This window comes from Eumetopias jubatus, unplaced genomic scaffold (assembly GCF_037043125.1).
Source record: "Eumetopias jubatus isolate StellerSeaLion01/CBP00866 unplaced genomic scaffold, mEumJub1_p1.0 scaffold_8, whole genome shotgun sequence".
Classification (NCBI taxonomy): domain Eukaryota; kingdom Metazoa; phylum Chordata; class Mammalia; order Carnivora; family Otariidae; genus Eumetopias; species Eumetopias jubatus.
In genome coordinates, this window is record NW_028274814.1 from 12,425,443 (window position 1) to 12,446,877 (window position 21,435).

Sequence of the window (21,435 nt, forward strand, 5' to 3'; positions counted from 1 at the left end):
CTAGCAAGGGACAGTCTTGGACTTACAGACTCAAGCCATCTGGTTCTAGGGTTTCCTCCTGGTTTCTACCATGGCTTCTCAGACAATTCTTTACTCTCATAATTCATCCTTGGAAATGTGGAAGAAAGGGGGTTCTGTTCCCCTGAAAGGTAAGGAGTCTGAAAAGATCGTAATTCAACTTTTAGATACAGTTTTGGCTAAGCTAGTATTAGCATTTCATACTTGTTCTTTAATTTTCTTCTTCATCTTCCTAATTGAACATGTCCTATTGGCTTAAGTCTGTTCAGCACCAAAGGATACAGCACCATTGCTTTATTATTTGCAGTTCATTTCCATCTTTGATGTGGTTAATGGTTTTGATACCTATGCACTTTATGACTGATAGAACTGTTTTTGATATTTTTCACTTATTTTTACGAAATGGTAAGGGCATTCATAGGTATTTACCAAAGATAAATGAAACATTTGCCTGCAAAAATGTTTATGCCGGAACATTCATAGCTGCTTTATTCATAATCAGCAAACACTGATTCAATCTAAGTATTCATCCACATATGAATAGATAACCCAATTGTGATATATCCATGCAGTGGAATACACACAGCCTTGTGGATCAATCTCAAAAACCATTTCTTATATTGAGGTGAAATTCATAGAATATAAAATGCACCATTTTAAAGTGAACAATTCATTGGCATTTAGTACAGAATTAAAGGACATGTATGAACATCTCCCACCTCTGTGTAGTTCTAAAACATTTTCATTGCTCCAAAAGGAAGCCCATTTCCATTAAGCTGTCATTCACTGTTCTCCCCTCCCCAGAGTCCTGGATAATCACCAGTCTGTTTTCTGTCCCTTTAGACTCACCTATTCTGGTATTTTATATAACTTTTTTCAGATGGCTTCTTCATTTAGTGTAATGTTTCTGAGTTTTGTCCACGTGTGGCAGATATTGGGAATTCATTCCTGGCTGAATAATATTCCCTTGCATGTAAAAACCACAATTTGTTTATCCATTCATCCGTCGGTGGACATTTGGACCGTTTTCCCCCTTTTGGCTACTGTGGTTAGTGCTGCTACCAACTTGCGTATGCAAGTTTTTGTTTTGAGTCCCTGCTTTCATATCTTTGGGGTATATATCTAGGAGTGGGATTGCTGTGTTTTATGGTCATTCTCTGTTTAACATTTGGGGAACTGCCAAACTGTTTTCCACAGCAACAGCAACATTTTTATATTCCTACCAGCAATGTGTGAAGACCCCGATTTCTCAACATCCTCATCAATGCCTGTTATTTTCCATTTTTGAATTATGGCCAACCTAGTGAATGTGAAGTGGGATCTCATTGTGGTTTTGCTTTGCATTTCCTTAATAACTGGTGATGGTGAGCATCTTTTCATGTGCTAGTTAGCCATTTGTGTATCTTCTCTGGAGAGATGTCTATTCAAGTCCATTGCTCGTTTTTTTTTATTGAGTTGTTTGTCTTTTTGTTTTTGAGTTGTAAGTGTTCTATATATATATTCTAGAGAGTAGATTATTATCAGATATGTGATTTGCATATATTTTCTCTCATTCTGTAGATTGTTTTTTCACTCTCTTGATAATGTCCTTTGATGCACAAAAGTTCTTAATTTTGATGAAATCTAATTTCTGTACTTTTTCTTTTGTTGCTCATGCTTTTCCTGTCAAAAACATTTTGATGAGTGAAAGAAACCAAGCACAAAAGAGTACAGACTGTCTGATTCCATTTGTATGAGAGGAAAGATAAATCTAAGCCAATTCATGGTTGCCTGGCTTGATTGGGAAGGCACATAAGGGAAGTCTCCGGCACGATGGAAATGTTCTATATCTTGACTGTGGTTGTAGTTACATGGGATTATACATTTGTCAAAACTTAGGAAATGAACACTTAAAATGGGTGCATTTTATCATACATAAGTTACACCTCATCAAAGTTGATGTAAAACAAAGAGAACATACACAACTTTAGTTAGATTTTCCCACAATGTTTAGCTGTTTCAACCAGTGCAGCTATGAGCATTCTTATACATGTATTTTTGGGCACATATGTGCTTATTTCTGGTGGTTATGTTTATCCAGGAGTGACATTGCTGAGTCATAGGTATGCACACAGTTACATTTAGTAGATATTGCTAAGTCTTTTTTCAAAGTGATTGTACCAATTTATGTACTCAGCCTTAGGGTGTGAGAGTCCCAGTCATGGCATATCCTCACTAATATTTAGCACTTGTCAGTCTTTTTAATTTTAGTCATTCTAGTAGGTGTACGTTGGTATGGAATATGGGTTATTTTTAATTTTCTTGTAAACTAACGGGCTTGATTACCTTTTATTTGGTTGTTAGGTATCAGTGCTCTTTTTAAAGAAAATCTGTAAGAGTTCTTTAAAATATTCAATGAGGATTTTGTTAGTTATATCTGTATCAGATATCCTGCCTTTCAATGACTTGCCTTTCAATTTCTTATTAGTAATTTTGATAAAGGGAAGTTCCCAATTTTAATGTAGTCTAAACTGTCGGTCTTTCCTTTTATGGCTAGTACTTGGAGTCCTAACTTAAGAGTTTTTTCTACTGGAAAAAAAAAAAAAAAGAATTTTTTTCTACTGTATGGTCACAACAGTATTTTCCCTGTTATCTACAGGATGCCGAATTGTATTATCATACACAGTTAAACCTAGAGTTTACCTGTAATTGGTTATGTTTACGTGTAGTATGAAGTCAAGATTAATTTTTTTCCCATATGAATATGCATTTAACCCTGCACTACTTAGTGAAAGTCTGCTCTTTTTACTGCTCTGTAATACCACCTTGATCATAAAGTATCTGTATATGTGTAGGTCTGTTTCTGGACTTTTCCTCTATTCTAGGGGTTGGCCTGTGTCTCACGTCTGTATAGCTTCCAAACTAAGAACAGTTCTATATTTTTAAACAGTTGTTTAAAAAAAGAATATGTGGCAGAGACTGTATGTGTTCTGCAAAGCCTAAAATATTTACTGTTTGCCTCTTGACACACACAGTTTGCCAACCTCTGCTCTATTCCATTGGTCACTTTCTTTGCGGCAAGATTGTGATCTTAATTACTCTAATTATTATATAATAAATGTTGCTCTTTGGTAGAGTAAGTCTTTCAGTTTTTCCTGATTGGATTGGCTATTTTTGTCCATTTGCAATACCATAAACCTTTTTAGAATCAGTTTTTCAGTTTCTACACCTACAAAAAAATTCTGCTGGAATTTTAATTGGTTTTATATTAGTTACCGTATTTGATTATTTGAAAACATGTGAAATAATTGAATCTTCTAATCCATGAATGTTGTCTATCTCTCCCATGAGTAAGTGTTGAATTTTTCTGCATCTTTTGGCATAAACCTTTTATTTTTTTCCTTAAATCTCTTAATATAGTGAATTATATTGATTTATTTTTCCAACTGTTAAGCACTGCATTACTGGACCAAACCAAGTTTCTTCATAATATATGAAACTTTTCACATATTGCCAGGTTTGGTTTCTGTTGTATTTAGGATTTTTGCATCTCTGTTCAGGGATTGCCTTTACCTAAAGGTAGGCCTTAGTCTCTTTAATGTTTGGCTTAACAGTTCGAGTTCTCTGAGAAACAGATGCCAAAACAGGAACAGATGGCAAGACAGCATTAGACATGCCAGAGATTTATTGGGAGAAATGCCTGTGTGAAGGATGAAAAAGAAGGGAGCAGGGAGATGCAGGGGAAGACTTCAGACCACACTGCAGGTCTGACATATGTGAAAGAAGAGAGGGAAGGGAGGATTTGGTAGGAAAGATGCCAGACTGCAGCACAATGTAAGGAGGTCTCTGCGAGGCCACTGAGGAGCTCCCAAGCAAACACTGCCCTTGAACAGAATCCTGCTTTGGGCCGGAGTGGGGAAGTGTGGCCTCTGTGCGAACATGGTGGTGGATCTAAAGGTTGGGCAGCTGGGGCTGTCATTCAGCTGTGCTCCCCACAGCACGTTCTCTCGAAGGAAATCTGCACAGCACACCTGCATGCTTGACATGCTTGGGCTTTCTCTTTTTCACCCCTACTCACACAATGTAGTCCTTTGGAGGCCCCATCTGTAGTGTTTTCCAGACCCTCTTCCTTGGCTGGCCTCAGATACCCATTTTTGTCCTGCTGGCCCTTTGAGGCTGATGGAAGTTCTGTGCAGCTCCTTAGTCTCTCAGCCAGTACCTTGGAAGCAGAAAGAACCTCAAGGTGAAAAGCAGTGCAAAACATTGAGCTCACCTCACTGGACTTCCTTCTCTTTGGGATCTTGTCCCTTTGAGTCCTCGTGCCTTGGAGGCTTTCTGTGCCTTCACACAAATGTTACCTGTACTTAGTCCAGCTTTTCTGGTTGTTGCTTATGAGTGGAAAAGCTGATTCTGAAACAAGGTAGTTCACCATCGTTAGATTTGGAAATTTTTGTCTGTTTACGTTTAATATAATTAATAACATTTATTGTTTAATCTCCTTTATTTTGAAGTTTCTGTTTTATTTTGAATTTCTTATATTTCTTTTCTCTTTTAAGATTAAATAATATATTGCAATTCTTTAGTGGTTATCCTAGAAATTATAATATGCAAGTTTATCAAAGTCTGGTGCTAATTCATATTTTATTCTCTTCTGAAACAATATATAAGGACCTTAGGACATGTTAGCTCTATTTATCTTCCCCCTACTTGCAAGTTACTTTTATGTTATGTTGCAGTCTCTTGGGGTTTTTGCTTGTTTTTTGTTTTTTCCTGAAAAATCTTTGTTTTGCTCTCATTTTTGGAAGAGATTGTTGTTGGCTACAGAATTCTATGTTGATATTCTCTTCCAACATATTGAAGTTGAAATATCCTGCTCTCTTTTGGCTTATGTTCTTGCTAGTATGAATTCATATTTTGGTTTATTGGTTTTTTGAAGGCAAACTTTATATCTGCTGTTAAGATTTTCTCCATATCTTTGGTGTTTGGCCATTTTGTAATAATGTGTCTTGGTGAGAATTTTATTTTTCTTGCTTGCAGTTCATTGAGCTTCTTGTGTCTGTTGATGGGTGTCTAGCATCAATTTTAGAAAATGTACAGCTAGTATTTCCTCACATATTATCTGTCTTTCAATGCTCCCTTCAATTCTTCTGGGATTCAATTAAACAAATGTTAGGTGTTATTATTCTGTCCCCCATGTCTTCTAAATTCTCTATTTTTTCCTCTTGTTTTTTCAGTTCTTCCTTAGCTGCATTTAGATGATTTCTTCCAATACATATCTAATAATTTTCTTCTTAGCGGTTTGGGTTTTAAATTTTGATTGTCAGAAATTCTTTAGGGTAATGCACCAAATTATACACAATTGCTTCTTATAGTTTTCTCTTTATCATGTTTAAGCTTTTTTTTTTTCTTCCTCTTCTTCTTCTTCTTCAAATATAGTATGCGGAGTTGTTTTATAATCTGCGTCTGGTAATTCCACTATCAGGAACCTTTGTGGGCCTGTTTCTTTTTTTTTTTTTCCCCCTGCTGGTTCTAGGTCAGAGTGAGTTTTTTGTTTTGTTTTGTTTTGGGTTTGTTTGTTTGTTGTTGTTTGTATATTGGACTATTTTGCCTTTGTTGACCTGCAGAAATTATTACGGGGAATTTTTTGAGATCTAGGATGAAAAAGTTGTTTTCAAATAGATTGGTGTTTGTTTCTATACAGAACCAGGCAATTATATGTTTAGCCTACAAGTCTATGTGAAGTTTGGTCCATAGTCACTTATTAGAGATTGGTTTCCTTCCCTTTTCCCCCCTTACCTTTCTTAGCACCCAGGTAGCCTTCGGGTTGGTGGGAGCATTATTTCTAGTTATCCTTATTATTAATGTGGGAGAATCTCCTAATAGATTCATAACTAGATAGGACTTGGGTTTTTCTTCTGCTTGCTGGGTGGAGAAACCCTTAAAATGGAAGGAGCCTGGACATAGATTATGTTATTGATATTAATAGTATTTTGGGATCAACTTTCTAGCAGCTAGGCTTACATGTATATGCACTGTGGTCCAGATATAAATTATGCATTTCCCTGTAAATAGTTCAATTTGTTAGTACATTGATACTTCATTAGAAGTTTGCTGCCCAGGTATTTGTCTTATTAAAATACCTTTATATCCTGTCATCATAGATAAAATAAAATTACCAAGTTATTTGCAGTTTACTGTTATGGGCAATGTTTCCTAATATAAATATGTGTAAGCTTATATGCATACACATATACACACACACATACATACACACACGTATATACACATGCACACCCATATACACACACACAGATAATAAGTGATTCTACATTTTGCTATTAACAACTTAACTTCAATATATTTATTTTATTCCTCTCCATTTGATAGGTGGGAAAATGGGAAATGAGGGCTCCTGGATCATCTTCTGATAAAATAGGACACGGCCAAAACACTGGGGAACCCCAGAAATAAAGGACAGTGATGGCAAGGATATATGTAAATTTTAAAACAATGCTGTGTAGTTTTTGAAAAGATTGAAAGAACTTGAAACTTTGGCTTGCCAAAGAGATTCTGAGGGCAAGAAAGTGATAGTTCCTCTCACAATGTTGGGCAGCGTACCTTGTACAAGATGGAATAAGTAGATTGTTTGATGCTTCATGGTTAATTTCTCTCATTCTCTTCCGGCAAATCCCTACTCATATTTTGGAGACAGTTAATTTGAGTGATTGTTCCTGCTACGTGATAAACAAGCAGAGACTTTCTGCCTCCTGCTCTACCTGATCCTAGGAGATGATGATAGCAACACAGATCTGATATGGGAAAATGCAGAAATGAGAGGCGCGATTATATCCCTTACCAAAAACTCATCATCAGAGTATGCAAACTGAAGTTTTCCCCCATACGTAGACTATTCATTACGTTTATGAAAACAGTGTTTTTATGTATTACTTTAAGAACAAAGATCATTAAGGAAAGAAATTGTCTTCAATTGATGAATTTTCAGTGCCTAGTAAGTACCTGGGAGGAGCTCAAATGTTGTTGAATCAATGCTTTGAATAAAGGGAGGCACCACCACCTTAACTTGGCCCTGTTCCAAAATGACTGTTCCCAAAGCCGCACAACTCAACACGTTCATGTCTGTGCCTCCGCTGTTGAGGAAGAAAATTGTCTCCTACCTGCCTTCCTTCCTTTCTTTCACCTTCCTCCCTTTTAACATAAAGCGTTAGAGAGCTTATTTCACCTAGCTGCTAAGTGTGTAAGATGGAGCAGTAGCAACAAAAATATAGTCATCCTGGACTTCAGTAGGAATTTGGGAAACCTCTTTGTAAAGTACACTGGTCAGGTGGTCAAGTTAGATGAGAGTTAAAAAAAAAAAAAATCTAACTTCACTTTTAAAGTTCCAGGAAACCATTTTCACAGTTATCTAAAGTGAAAGGAATTTGATTGGATTAAGTAGGCACTGTCAGAAATCCAATTTTTTGGAGTTGGTTTTAAGACTTTGAAAGGCATGAAGTTACTTCGGCAGTCAAGAAAATAAATGCAATTTTAAGAGTTTCTGGAAGCGTTCTAAAACCTTTAAGAAATAGGAAATTTAGGGTCTCAGGGAGCTAATTAGGGATAGGGCTATAAAGGTGAAAAAGTCAAGGAAAGTACATGATTGGAGTAGTCATGTTCTAGGCTGTCCTCTGGAAAAACTTCTCTATAGAAAAATGTTGCAGAGGTGACCCTGTAATTAGGTGTTTTTGAGCTCTTTTCCCAGCTGCTGCATGACTTAAGACCTTGATCACAGACACCATCTGACTGGATAGTCCCATTTTTTTTTTCCCCTGATTGTTCTCCAGCTTGTCTACATTCAAAGTATGTGATTCATAGATGCAGTTACTAAGTTAATTGTGATAGTTATGGTCCCTGCTTTCGAAGTTTAACATAATTTTCCAGAATAGGAATATTTGTATAGGAATGCTACGTACATTAAATCTAGAAATGGGTTTCCTGTTAATTCATTCACTTAGCAAATATTTGTTGAGTCACTGCCACAAGCAAGTCCACTAATCTCATTGCTGGGAAGGGAGCAGGAGGGCCTTTAACCTGGCTTTCTTCAGGTAGTTGTTCAGGTGTCACCTGTTAGAGAGGACTTGCCTGACGTGTCATGAGAATAGTCCTACAGCCCTGCCTTTCACTCTTAACCCCCCTTCCCACTCTGCTTATTATTCTCCCTAACGCTTATCACCACCTCTCATACTACTTATTTCTTCTTGAACATCATCTGCCTCAATTGGAATGTAGAACAGCAACTTTATTTTATTATTTTGGCTTAAAGCTCAGAACAGTTCCTGGCATGTATACATTTAACGGACGGATATGTAAGGTGAAGGCCCGGCTTCAGGGAGCCCCCACCCCGATGGAGGATGAAAGTGTCAAATAATCACGTATGTTCAGCAGCAGAGGCGAGTACATTGGTGGTGGGCCACAGCACCGAGAATCATCACCTAAGCACCAGGGAAGGGGGTCTCAGGTGGGATGTCCCTGGTGCTGTTGACAGACGACTCGGATTTCATCAGAAGGAAGGAAAACCAGTGTTCTAGAATAGAATTCAGAGATATCTGGTAGTTATATTTGCCCAGAGTTGCTGGTCGGACTCAGGGGTGGATTTTATGTCACCAACTCAGGATGATTTGTGAAGTTATGCTTAGCTTCTCTGGCAGGAATGAGTAGATAGATGGAGAGGCCATTAACTGCGGGGTTCTGGAGGGGAAACATACCCACCTCCTTCCTCTGGGGAAAACAGGATTAGTTTGGGATAAGTTGCATTTCTGATGCCTGTAGAATGTTCAATCCCTAGTTAAAAATTTGGATGTGGATCCCATAGGGAAAAGTGGGGTTGAAAATAGATTTGGAAGTCATTATGAGATATGCTATAATTAAGTCCTAGACATAAATGAAACCATGCCCAGCGAGCATGAAAACATAGAATAAAGATAGGACCCTAGGGAAGATAACATCTAAGAAGGTCAGAGAAAGAAGAATCAGAAAGGAAGTCTGAGAATAAGTTTTGGAAGGTCTGAGGACAACCAGGGGGAGTTGATGACCTGCTAAGTAAGAAGTGATCATTTCTAAGGGGGGAGTGGATAACTTATCATTTGTCATAGAAATTCCATTTGGATGGGGACTAAAAAGCATACTGTTAGACCCAATTTGACAAGTAGCAAATTGGTTAAGTTACTGAGAAGAGTTTCAGTACAGTGAGCAGAGAGGGGCTACGGAATCCAAGTCTCGGTGGTTGGAACATGTATTAGAGGAGGGAAACTGAACGAGGATGAGAATGGGGCGGGTGGGAAGTTTTGCCCTGGAGGGGACACTTGTCAGTGTCTGAGAAACCCTGAATTTAGAAGTAAAGAGAGGAGAGTGTAGACTGTTCTTCAAGAAGTATGAAAAGGAAGGAAAGGAGAATAAGTGATGATAACTGCATGGAAGGACAGGGAGAAGTTTTGCTGTTCTTTGAAGTTCAGGAAGCTTTTGTCTGTCTCTCAGAACATGTATGCCTGTCCAGTGGAGAGGAGAACAGAGATTGACTGAAGTTTTACACATGAGAGGAGACCGTAAGAGACACAGGGTCCTGAAGAAGGCCGGTAACTAAATCCTTACTTGAGGTAGAACAAAAGGAAGCAAGGATGGGCAAAGATAAAAAAAATGAGGATACAGCAGTGGAGGTACCGTGCCATCAGAGACAAGGCCGTCCCAAGAGTGTGAGGAGGTCAAGGTGGGATTAGCGAGGTCAGGAAGGTCATTCAAAGTTTGAAACAGCTGCTTTGAGGGAATGGGGATTAAAACATAAGCAAGAGACTTTAGTGAGCAGTATTAAGAACTTAGCTGAACTTGGAAACTATAAATCAGTGGGTTAGGTGTTGTGCAGTTTTTATTCAACTAAAATAGCAGGACAAGAAGAGGAACAGAATGGGCATATGGACAGAATGCTCCATAGTCGGGAGATTGGCAAATTGAATGCTTTAAAAGGTCGAGGGAGGAAGGAGGTTGAGGTTGCTGGTGGATCTTGTTGAAATATTGAGTGATGGGTAATCTTAGTAAGAAAGAAAGTGATTTCTGGAGGGAGCCTGATAGGCTTGAAGAATAGGGAGGGCTAAAGGAGGTGGAAGGTCTTGATGAAAGTGAGGGGCGAGTTGAATTAGTTAAGGGGTCCAACAGTGGTAAGGTCAGAGATGGAAAGATAGTTGCTTGTGGTCAGAACACTGTAACAAATTTTCCTGGGTTTGTGGAGAAGTTAAAATCTAGCACAACAGGAATGGCAGGGCTGTGAATCCACACGTGAGACATACTTGTGAAATTCCTGAAACTTTAGAGAGAGAGAAAAAAATGATGCTGCATAAACTTCAAATACTCCAGAAGGCAGATCCCAGGACTGTTTTGTTCATTGCAGGATAATCGGCACTGGGCACATTTACGAGCTCAGTAAATACTTGTTGAATGAATAAGACTCTTGCAGAGTCTTTCTGGCCCAAGGAGGTTATCATGCCAGAAAATTTTGATTCATGTCTGACACCTAGTGGTATTTTCCTCAAACTACTATTAAGCGGCCCCATTTCCCTTCTACTATTTGAGGGAGACTCTAAACGTCAGTTACAGTACAATAGCTTTGTCCTAAAACAAATCTCCAACTTGGTTTTGGGCAGTTTTACCATTGACATGTTCCAGGGCTGTCATTTGAATAGGTCGGCAGTAAATACTTATTGATTACCTACTGTGTGCCAGGCACTGTTCTGTATGCTGGAGTTTTTCACGTAGTGTACGTTCTCCTGCACGTGTGACCTCACTGAATTTGAACACGTAGGCAGAGCATTCCATTGGGAATGGTTAACTTGATGGGAAACATAATTTAGGGTTCTGTTGTGATTTCACATTTGAAACCTTTCTAAATTTATTTCATAGCTTTTGGTGCTGTCATTTCTACGTCGTGACATACTGCTTTTCATTAATGTTAAGTAGGCATTTAGGAAGATGAAAGTAGAAGGCAAGATTGCGTTGGTTGTCAGTTTATACTTATCCACACTGGAGAATACCACATACTTTGGAGAACTATGAGAAGGTTTTGTTATCTTTCCTTAAGAAAGAGTAAAGTTCCTATTTTTTGGTGATGCATAATGAAGTATTTAAAGTATCTATCCGTGTCCCTGCCCTCTCCCTGTCTCTCAAATAAATAAATAAATCTTAAAAAAAAAAGTGGGGGAGGTGCTTGGGTGGCACAGTCAGTTAAGCATCAGACTCTTGGTTTCAGCTCAGATTTGATCTCAGGGTCGTGAGATCAAGTCCCATGTCAGGCTCTATACCCAGCATGGAGTCTTCTTGAGTTTCTCTCTCCCTCTTCCTCTGCCCCTTCCCCCCTTCACACTCTCTCTTTCAAATAAATAGAGAAATCTTAAAGCATTTATGAGTGAACCGACATGATATGTGGGATTTGCTTTAAAACACTTTGGGGAAAAAAGTAAGTAGGAGTAAAACAAGATTGACAAAATTTTTGTAATTATTTAAGTTATGTTCATGGGGACTTATTCTGTTTTGTCTATTTTTTGTGTACACTGGACATTTTCCATAATAAGAAGTAGGCAAAAATAATTAGCTGGGTATGGGTTGAAGGAAAGCTTATCATGATTAAGTTAGAATATGGTCTGCTTTTTAAGATTTAACATTTTTTAAATTTTATTTTGTTCCAGCTGATGTTACTTGAAGATCAGGTTGAGTAGAGAATATGTGTTTGCTTATAATAGATAGAATTTGACTGAGATCCAATAGGCGACATTCTACAATGTCCAGAGGCTATTGGAATTTTGGGTTTGAAGCTCATAATTTTTGGAGCTATAGGTTAGAGGCTTGGGGGATGTAATTTTAAAGTATTGGCCGTCACACTGGAAATGAGAGCATCTTTAGTAGGAATTTGGGAATACCTAGATTTAATAAACTGGCATATATTTTTTTTTAATTAGTGCTTCTGCCATAATCAAAGGAAATGGAGTACTCAATAATCTGCCATACCAGTCTTCTTAAATTGGATGCTGCTTCACAATGATACATCTCTGTTAGGCTCTTAGGATAATTTTGTATGCCATCAGCAAACCACACCCCCAAAATAAAGATTAGAAGTCTGTTTCCAACAATTAAAAACAGTTATGAAATATTTCAGGCAAACAAAATATTGGGGAAAATGTATCTTCCAAATGCTTGCCACCTGTCTTTATCATGTTACTATTTTACATCTTTCCCCCCAATACTAATCCCTCCCACCTCCCACCCCGCCCTGAGACATAAATGATTATAAGTACGGTTAGGGCCGTTTTATACCACTCCTTCCCTCTTCTCCTTTCCCAAAGGTAATCGCCAGCCTGAGTTTGGTGTTTATTTCTCCCCATTTATTTTCTGCCTTAAAAGAGTCACAATTCCTAACTTTTGCTCAGTAAATTCTTCTCCATGCCCTAATTTTTTTTTTCCTGTGGCAATCTATTACCCATCAAAAAGAAGTTGAGGTCATTTTTCATTATTTAGATTTAACTTTGATGTCTATTTCAGTCTGCATTGTGGTTTCACTTATTTTTTTTTTTTAAAGATTTTTTTTTTTATTTATTTATTGAGAGAGAGAGAGAATGGTAGAGAGAGAGCATGAGAGGGAAGAAGGTCAGAGGGAGAAGCAGACTCCCCGCTGAGCAGGGAGCCCGATGCGGGACTCGATCCCAGGACTCCAGGATCATGACCTGAGCCGAAGGCAGTCGCTTAACCAACTGAGCCACCCAGGCGCCCTGGTTTCACTTATTTTTGGTCTGAAAACTAAACATCAATTTCAATAAGCTATTTAATTGATTTTTCTTGAAATAATTAATGCTTGGAGCTTTAATGCTCCATTATGTGATGTGTCTCTTTAGTTTTCCACCTTTGTGGAGAGTATCCTTCTTCCAAGGCTTATATAACTTTCCTATGAAGCACAGTTTAATTTCAGTGGCTTTCTCTTATATAGATTTTTTTTTTACAACAAAGATATCAATTAAAAGAATACTTTTAAAAATTAACTGCCATTATAAAAGAGAAGATTGGTTCCGTTTAAAAAAATTGTTTAGTAGCATCTTCAAGAACTCAGAAAAATTTAAAAAGCTTAATCTCAGTGACAGCCATAATTTTCTGTTGCTTTGTTTTTGTTTAAAACATGGGATGGTACTTATTTGTATAAAGTATATATTTTTTTCCCTCTGTTAAGAAATATTTTCCTCTTGTCCCCAGAACTATAGGATTCTCTGACTTATACCTATTTCTCCGTGGATATTCATTACAGGGTCCTCTTTATAAGTGGCATACTTCAAAATTATCCCCTCCCCCCCTTTTTTTAAGATTTCATTTATTTGAGAGAGGGAGAGAGCGCACAAGCACAAGTTTGGGGGAGGGGCAAAGGGAGAGGGAGAAGCAGACTCCATGCCAAGGCGCAGGGCTGGATCCTAGGACCCTGGGATCATGATCCAAGCCAAGGGCAGACGCTAAACTGACTGAGCCACCCAGGTGCCCCAAAATTGTCACTTCTTAATCCATTTGCTCGAGTCTGCTTTTATTCTAAGTTTAGATTTTGAAATAATTTAAATGTTGCAAGTGATTTTGGCTTTAGCATTCTCTATAGAAGAGGGTCATGCAGATTTAAATAATCTTTCTTAACTGACAAAGCCCACAGGCCCTCTGGGTTTGACACCGTTTCTTACTTTTGTCTACCTTCTTTTCTTTAGAGTTCTTTAGTCTTGGTTTATATTCCTCAATTTCCTCATATTATGACAGTTATATTTGTAGAGATACTCTTTCAACCAGTATTTAATTAAGCATTTGCAGAGTGACAAGCACCCTGGCCTCATTTATCCCTGATCCATACGTAAACCTTCTAAAAGTTTGTTATCAGACGAGCACAGTAATAACGTTTATTAAATACCTACTTGTATTAGACATTATATAAGCATTTTAATGGATTATCTCTTTTAATCCTCACAACAACCTTGCCAGGTGGGAATACACTACCATCATCCTCATTGTTCAGAGGAGTTAACTGGAACACAAGTGAATCATTTGTTTAAAATCACTTGGAGGTAAGGTTGCCAGATAAAATACAGGATGCCCAATTAAATTGAATTTCTGAGAGACAACTAATTTTTGCAACATTTGATAACCCTCCTTGGAAAATAAATGGCAGAGCTAGGATTTTAAACCATGTAATCTGTTTAAAAGGCCCAAGTTGTTAGCGTTATCCTGGATATGGAGAATAGAAGTCACATCGACCTGGATATTCATCCAGTATTTGGATGGCAACTACTGCCTACACGTTATTTATTTGTTTATTTATCTTTTACGCATTATTTTTCTCCCAACTGATTATATTTACTAGAATGTAAAAGTATGTGCTTTTTTTTCTGATTTCAAAGTAATATTCAACTTCCAGTAAATTCATATATGCTGTCTCTGTCCTCTTGTTTAAGTCTTTACGAATTGTGTGTTAAGTAGCATAAAATGGAACGTGTTCTGTACCTGGTCATTTTAGCTGTTGTCATTTAGCCATTTAGATTATTCAGATTGTTGTCTTTACTTCCTTTTCTCAATATAGAAAGATTTATCTGTGTGTGCTAAAAAAGACATATTTTCCTTTTTTTTTGACAGGGTCAAGGAAATGACACTTGAATAAGGTGTTAACAGTTCTTTGAAGCACGTCCTATGTGTTCTCAAAAAAAATGAGAAATTATAGAACATGGATGTAGAATTAAAAGAGGCTTTTTACTAAGAATTGCCAGGGAAGCTATCTGGCCCTGCCAGATGATAATACAGGAAAGTAAGGAATTGTTTTTCCCTGTGAATTACCACAGTTCAGGATCAGACTTTTAGTTTTGAATATCCAGAAATTACTGACTTAAAAAATTAAAGACACAGGAAATGGAATAACACGCATTTTAAATTTGATATTTTTGATTTCCAATTCCAGTAGAATATATTAAAAAGACACTTTGCAAAATTATCCTTTCTTTAAAAGTTTTTGAAAATTTTTTAATTGAAGTATAGCTAACAGAATATTATATTAGTTCCAGGTGTACAATATAGTGATTTGACATTTACATACATTACGAAATGCTTGCCATGATAAGTGTGGTCACCATCTGTCACCACACAAAGTTATTACAATATTATTGACTGTATTCTCTATGCTGTATTTTTCAGCCCATGACTTACTTATTTTATAACCAGAAGTTTCTGCCTCTTAATTCTCTTCACCTATTTCACCCATCCCCCAACCTCCCTCCCCTGTGGCAACAACCAGTTTATCTCTGAATTTACGTTTTCTGTTTGTTGTTATTTAGATTCCACATATGAATGAAACCATGTGGTATTTGTCTTTCTCTGACTTTTAAAGAGAAGACGCTCTTTTTTAAAAATTTTTTATTTAAATTCAGTTTATTTCACATACAGTGTATTAGTAGTTTCAGAGGTAGAATTTAGTGATTCATCAGTTGCATATAGCACCCAGTGCTCATTACATCATGTGCCCTCCTTAATGCCCGTCACCCAGTTACCCCATCTCCCCACCGACCTCCCCTCCAACAACCCACCTCCCCTCCAACAACCCTGTTTGTTTTCTATGGGTAAGAGTCTCTTATGGTTTGTCTCCCTCTCTGTTTTCATCTTATTTTTCCTTCCCTTCCCCTGTGTTCATCTGTTCTGTTTCTTAAATTCCACATATGAGTGAATCATATATTTGTCTCTCTCTGACTGACTTATTTTTCTCTTAGCATAATACCCTCTAGTTCTGTCCACATCGTTGCGAATGGCAAAATATCATTCTTTTGATGGTTGAGTAATATCCCATTGTGTACATACACTACATCTTCTTTATCCATTCACCTGTCAGTGGACATCTGAGCTCTTTCCATATTTTAGCTCTTGTGGACATTGCTGCTATAAACCTTGGAGTGCATGTGCCCTTTGGAATCACTATGTTTGTATCTTTTGGATAATACCCAGTAATGCAGTTGCTGGGTCGTATGGTAGCTCTATTTTCAACTGCTTTCCAGAGTGGCTGCACCAGTTTGCATTCCAACCAGTAGTGTAAGAGGGTTCTCCTTAAGAGAAGACACTCCTTAAAATTAATGAACCGAGTGTTTAACTCAAGACTTAGGGTCAAGGAATATGAAAATTAGAAAGTATATTTTTTGGTGAAACCTGCCTATAATTAAGGGATATCAATTTTCTGTTGTCCAGAAGGAATTGGATAATATCTAGGCAGGAATAGCAAGTCAGATTTTAGAGAAAATTCAGAAAGGAAAGTGACAACAAGAATCAAAAGTATAATTCTCAGCAGATATGATAATTCTTGCTGTAAGATTGGCCCCTATTTTAATCTGTTCCACCTTCATATGTTTTCAGGCATAGTGTATTGAAAGATTTGTAAATGGCAGATTGTCTCTGATTTTATCATGGCAATCACTGCAGAATTAATATTTCTTTTATAGAAATTAAAATTATTTTGGACTATGTCTATTATGTATAAGTGAAATTTTCTATCAGAATTTTCAGAATTTACTGCATTGCCACCCGGCCAACTTTTAACTTTTTTATAGAATTCATTAATGTCATTTACATTTAATATTTTTAAATATAAGTATGCTATAATCACCTTTCGGACATAGTACACTAGAAGACATTAATGAGGAAAGTGTTTCTTCTCTTTTATTATATAAATCTATTATTATATAAATTCATGAAAGCAATGACTTGATTCAGTGAAACTTATTAAACCTTCAAATCTCTAGCTTAGAAAAAATAGACGATTTTCTTTAAGTGCCAACTCTTGTAAATGGTGAGTTGGCTACAGAGAGACCTAGCCTGATTACCAAAAGTAATTGCATTTTAAGCGACTAATATTGAAAAGAAAGCCTTTTTCTATTCAGAGTAATTATAAGTGACTGTCTACTTGTATTTAATAAAGCTTGACAAATGAATAAGTAGTTAAATTATTTTTGAAGTTACTGGGAACACCATGTTTGGATTCAGACTTGGGTTCAAATCCCTACTCCATCTCTTCATAAGTTACTTAGTCTGTTTCCTCCTACTTACAATGTTAATCTTAGGATCCTAAAGCCCATCTTGAAGGCTTGTTATGAGAATTAAACTAAATAACAAATTTATTCATTCATTGAATATTTATTGAATGCCTGTTGTGTACTAGGCATCATTCTAGGTACTCTGGATATCAGAGAACATGACAAAAATCCCTGCTCTTCATTTTAGTGGGAGGGACAAACAACCAAAATGCAAGCAAATAAAAATGCAATTTTAAGTAGTGAGTGATACATCCTGTGAAGAAAAATAAAGCCTGGCACATACAAGAAGTTTCTCCCAACTTTTCATTATAATTTTCGAGGTAGGGCAAAGTCCTTGTCCATCTTGGTTCAACAATTAACATGTTGCTGTATTTGCTTTATCTTTCTATCCACATGTGTGTGTATCCTGCGATGTGGGTATCTAGGTTTATTTATTTCCCTCAAACCATTTGAAACTTAAGTTGTGGATATAATTACAATTATAGAAATACTATAATATAATACAGTAATATAATCATAACAATTAGTCTCTAATTACTTTAACAAACATCTCTTAAGAATTAGGACATTCTTGTTTATAGTAGGGATTTAACTAACATCAGTTCTCTTTTTTCCTCCAAAGCTTCATGGAGAAAGCAGTCATGGCTATCTGTCATAATTAATCTGAAATGACAAAAGGATTTATAGTATTTTCATGTCATCCGAGTATAGAAGGCTCTGTAAAGTTTCTTTGGGAAGATATCTGATGCATATTTATAGTTTTTTAAACTGGATAATAGATACTTTGCAAGTGTGTTTTTATTACCTTTCAAGTTTTTAATTCTTAAAGACATAAAATATGGCACTACTTTTCATTTAAGCACTATGAAGAGTGGAAATGTATATTTACTGAGGAATTACAACTGGAATAACCAGTCATGTGCTATGCTGAGTACTTTCACATGTTATCTCATTTAGTCTTCATGGAAACTCTTCAAGAATGTAAAAATATAGAATAATTATCTCTTAATATAGAAGAAAAAGTAATAGGGTAAAAATGTTTACTTAATTGCAACTGGACTATCAAGTGGCAAAGTGAGGATTTGGATCCATATCTACTGGCTTCTAAAAACAAGCAATTTAGGGCGCCTGGGTGGCTCAGTCAGTTAAGTGTCCTACTCTTGATCTCAGCTGAGGTCTTGATCTCAGGGTTATGAGTTCAAGCCCTGTGTTGGGCTCCACGTTGGGTGTGGAGCCTAGTTAAAAAACAACAACAACAACAACAACAACACACACAACAAAAACTTAAAAACAAGCAATTTTCACTATATCTTGTTGCATTATAAGTGATCGAATTAGCCATTCACTACTTTAGAGGACTTGAGTTAGCCATTCACTACTTTAGAGGACTTCTTTCAGAGTAAATAGTTAAGTATGTAAAAGGAGCTACTGATGTATATTTCTTTAAGAAATTTCTTTTGAGCCACCTTTGTGATATACCATGTTTCTGCCCAGCATTGCAATTTAATGAGTATTATTATATTATTCCCTACATATATCTGCTATATTTTCTCAGTCATGTTCTTTAAGAGTTAGGGCTGTGTCTCCTACTTCAGTGGTTCCCAAACATGAGTGTACATCACAGTCACCACCAGTTTCTGATTCAGTAGAGCTTGAATGGAGTCCCTGAATTAGCATTTCTAACACATTCCCTAGTTATATCAATGCTGCTGGTCTGGGGACTACACTTTGAAAACCACTGTCTACCTCTTTGCCCTTCCTCCCACCACAGTCCTCATCTTGGTGCTTATCACTTAGCTTAAATGCCCTCTCATCTGGGAATCCTTCCTTGACTTATGTTTTATTGAAACTGTTGTTCTCAAATGTCAGTGTGTATAACAACCATCTGGGAGACTTGTTGACAAAGCAGATTTCTTATTGAACTCTGAAACACTGATTTTTAGTAAGCGCATTTAGTGTTAATGCAGATGATCCACGGCTAGCAGTTTGTGAAATATTGGCTTACAGAGTTGATACGTGCTCGTCATTGCCATGACTGTATGTCGTATTTGCCCATGATTGTTTTTTATACCATAGTGCCATTTTTTTGTGTGTATGTCTCTCTCCCACTAGAGTCCCTAAAGGAAAAGGACTATGTCTTAGTCATAATTATAACTTAGGGCTTAGCACAATGCAGTGTTAAAAAGCAATAGAGTGAATACTGTCTGTGTAATCTAGCTACGTGACCTTGAAAGATTTAATCTCCCCTAGCCTCAGTTTCCCCTTTTATGCAATAGTGGTAGTAAGTAACCCGTATGTGCTATGGAATTAGCTCTCAGGGTTTGTATAGTCTTTAGTGTAGTAATTTACATACAGAATGTTCCCACCAAATGGAGACCGTTACTGTTGTGGTGCTGGTTGTGTTACAGAAGAAACAAACTAATGTTTGAATTAATGAAAACTCCTAAGTTATGATTTTACCATCCAAATTCAGGATATGTGTTTAGCACTCCATTAAAAATCTTGTGCTTAATTGTCTAAAATATCATTTTCTATTTTGGTATTTTAATGAAATAGTGTGAAGTAAAATCATGCCTTGGGCTTTTTCTCTCCCGTAGGAAAACAAAGAAATCGCTTGGAACCAATGGATACCATATTTGTTAAACAGGTTAAAGAAGGAGGACCTGCTTTTGAAGCTGGATTATGCACAGGTGCTGATATTCTTCTTTAAACAATACCTTTAAATTTCTTTCTTACTTCATTTCTTCCTTCTTCCGTATTTCATTTTCCTTATTTTTCTTTATCTCCTTCTGTATGTTTTTTTCCTATGTCTTCACATCAGTTTTTACTATTTTTGAGACCTAGTTAGCTTTATGTTTCTTGATACCCAAATGGTTTGGACAGAAATAACTTAATATAAATTATAAATTAGGAGCACTTTGGTTACCACGTAGATAGTGGACTCTTGGAGGCCCTTTTAAAAGCACCTATTTTACATGCATTTAATTTTGACAAGGATTACAAAATAGCAAAATGATGAAGATATTTATTGACATAATTGAAATAATCTTGGATCTCTAAGTTCTCGAAGTGCCTTATCTGCCAGAGATGAATTAATTTGCACTGTGAAGGGTAACTTAAGTCTCTAACAACGCAAGGCAAGCCCTCCTGCATCTGTAGGTATCTCTGGATGTGGTCTGGTAGCTATTCTAAAATATTTTGTGATATGTGATTTTAATAAAACCTAAGTAGAGATTTAGTTTAGTTTAATGCACACACTAAAATAGTTACTCTTTTGTTTTTGAACATGAAATAATTGGGAATTAGTGAAAAAGTATGTTTTACTGCCTTTTGAATAAAATGTAGTGTTTTCAGCGATAAATATTGAAAGCAGCGGATGTCATTGCTAAGATTTACTAGGATGCGCTATTTATTATCTCTTTTGTCGTGGTTAATGTAAGCCTAATTGAATCTCATTAACATATACATAATATGTATATTGGTGTCCATATTCCATTACCTAGCTCGTATCACTTTTCATATTCTAAGCCTCACAAGGGCAGGAAGATGTGGGGATGCTGTGATAAGTACACCGAAAATACTTTTTATTTTTCTATTTTCCAGTTTTTCCTTATCTTTTTTCTCTCAGTCTTTTCCTTTCTGCTCCTGAGTTCTTATTGGTAATCCAAATGCCCTTTTCTTTATTAAAATGAAGAACAAGTTAATATGCATAAAGTTCGAACCATGTGCATACCCATATTTCAGTTCTGTAATATAGCACTAATGAATAAACTAAATAGGTTGGGAAATCAGCCAGACTAATGGTAGAAGACACCAAGGTAATAAAAACAATCAACTATTTAAGCCTGTTGAATGATGCTTTCCTATCAGAAATGACAGGGTAGACAGAGGAATAACCAGGAGTTCTGCAACTCAGAAAACAAATGATAGGGGCATAAATAGTATAGAATAGTATAGCCCTGGTCACTTGGTGACTATACCTTTTGGAGTTTCTAAATTCATTATTGTCCAGGGCTCCTAAGACATAGCTATATTTCATCAGAAGCTGTATGTATTAGAATTTAGATTCATATTTGTGAAAGATACATTAAAAAACAGCAAGCAAGAATATATAAAAAAATAAATACATTACTCAAGAAATATTTCAAAAGTAGTCAGAAATAACCTTTTAAGGAATTCCTCATGTGTTTTTTCACTCTTCTTTGAAGGTGATCGAATTATAAAAGTCAATGGAGAAAGTGTTATTGGAAAGACCTATTCCCAAGTAATTGCTTTAATTCAGAACAGGTAAGATTCTCAAAATATGATTAGATTTGGCCAA

At 36.5% G+C, this 21,435-nt stretch overlaps 1 protein-coding gene across 1 annotated transcript in view; it reads left to right on the forward strand.

Annotated features, from left to right (window-relative positions):
* ARHGAP21 (Rho GTPase activating protein 21) overlaps positions 1-21,435 on the forward strand; it is a 132,827-nt gene that overhangs the window by 63,562 nt on the left and 47,830 nt on the right. The window contains 2 exon segments of the mRNA XM_028114185.2: positions 19,712-19,804; positions 21,323-21,401. Of these exon segments, the coding sequence (XP_027969986.1) occupies positions 19,712-19,804; positions 21,323-21,401 (172 nt within the window).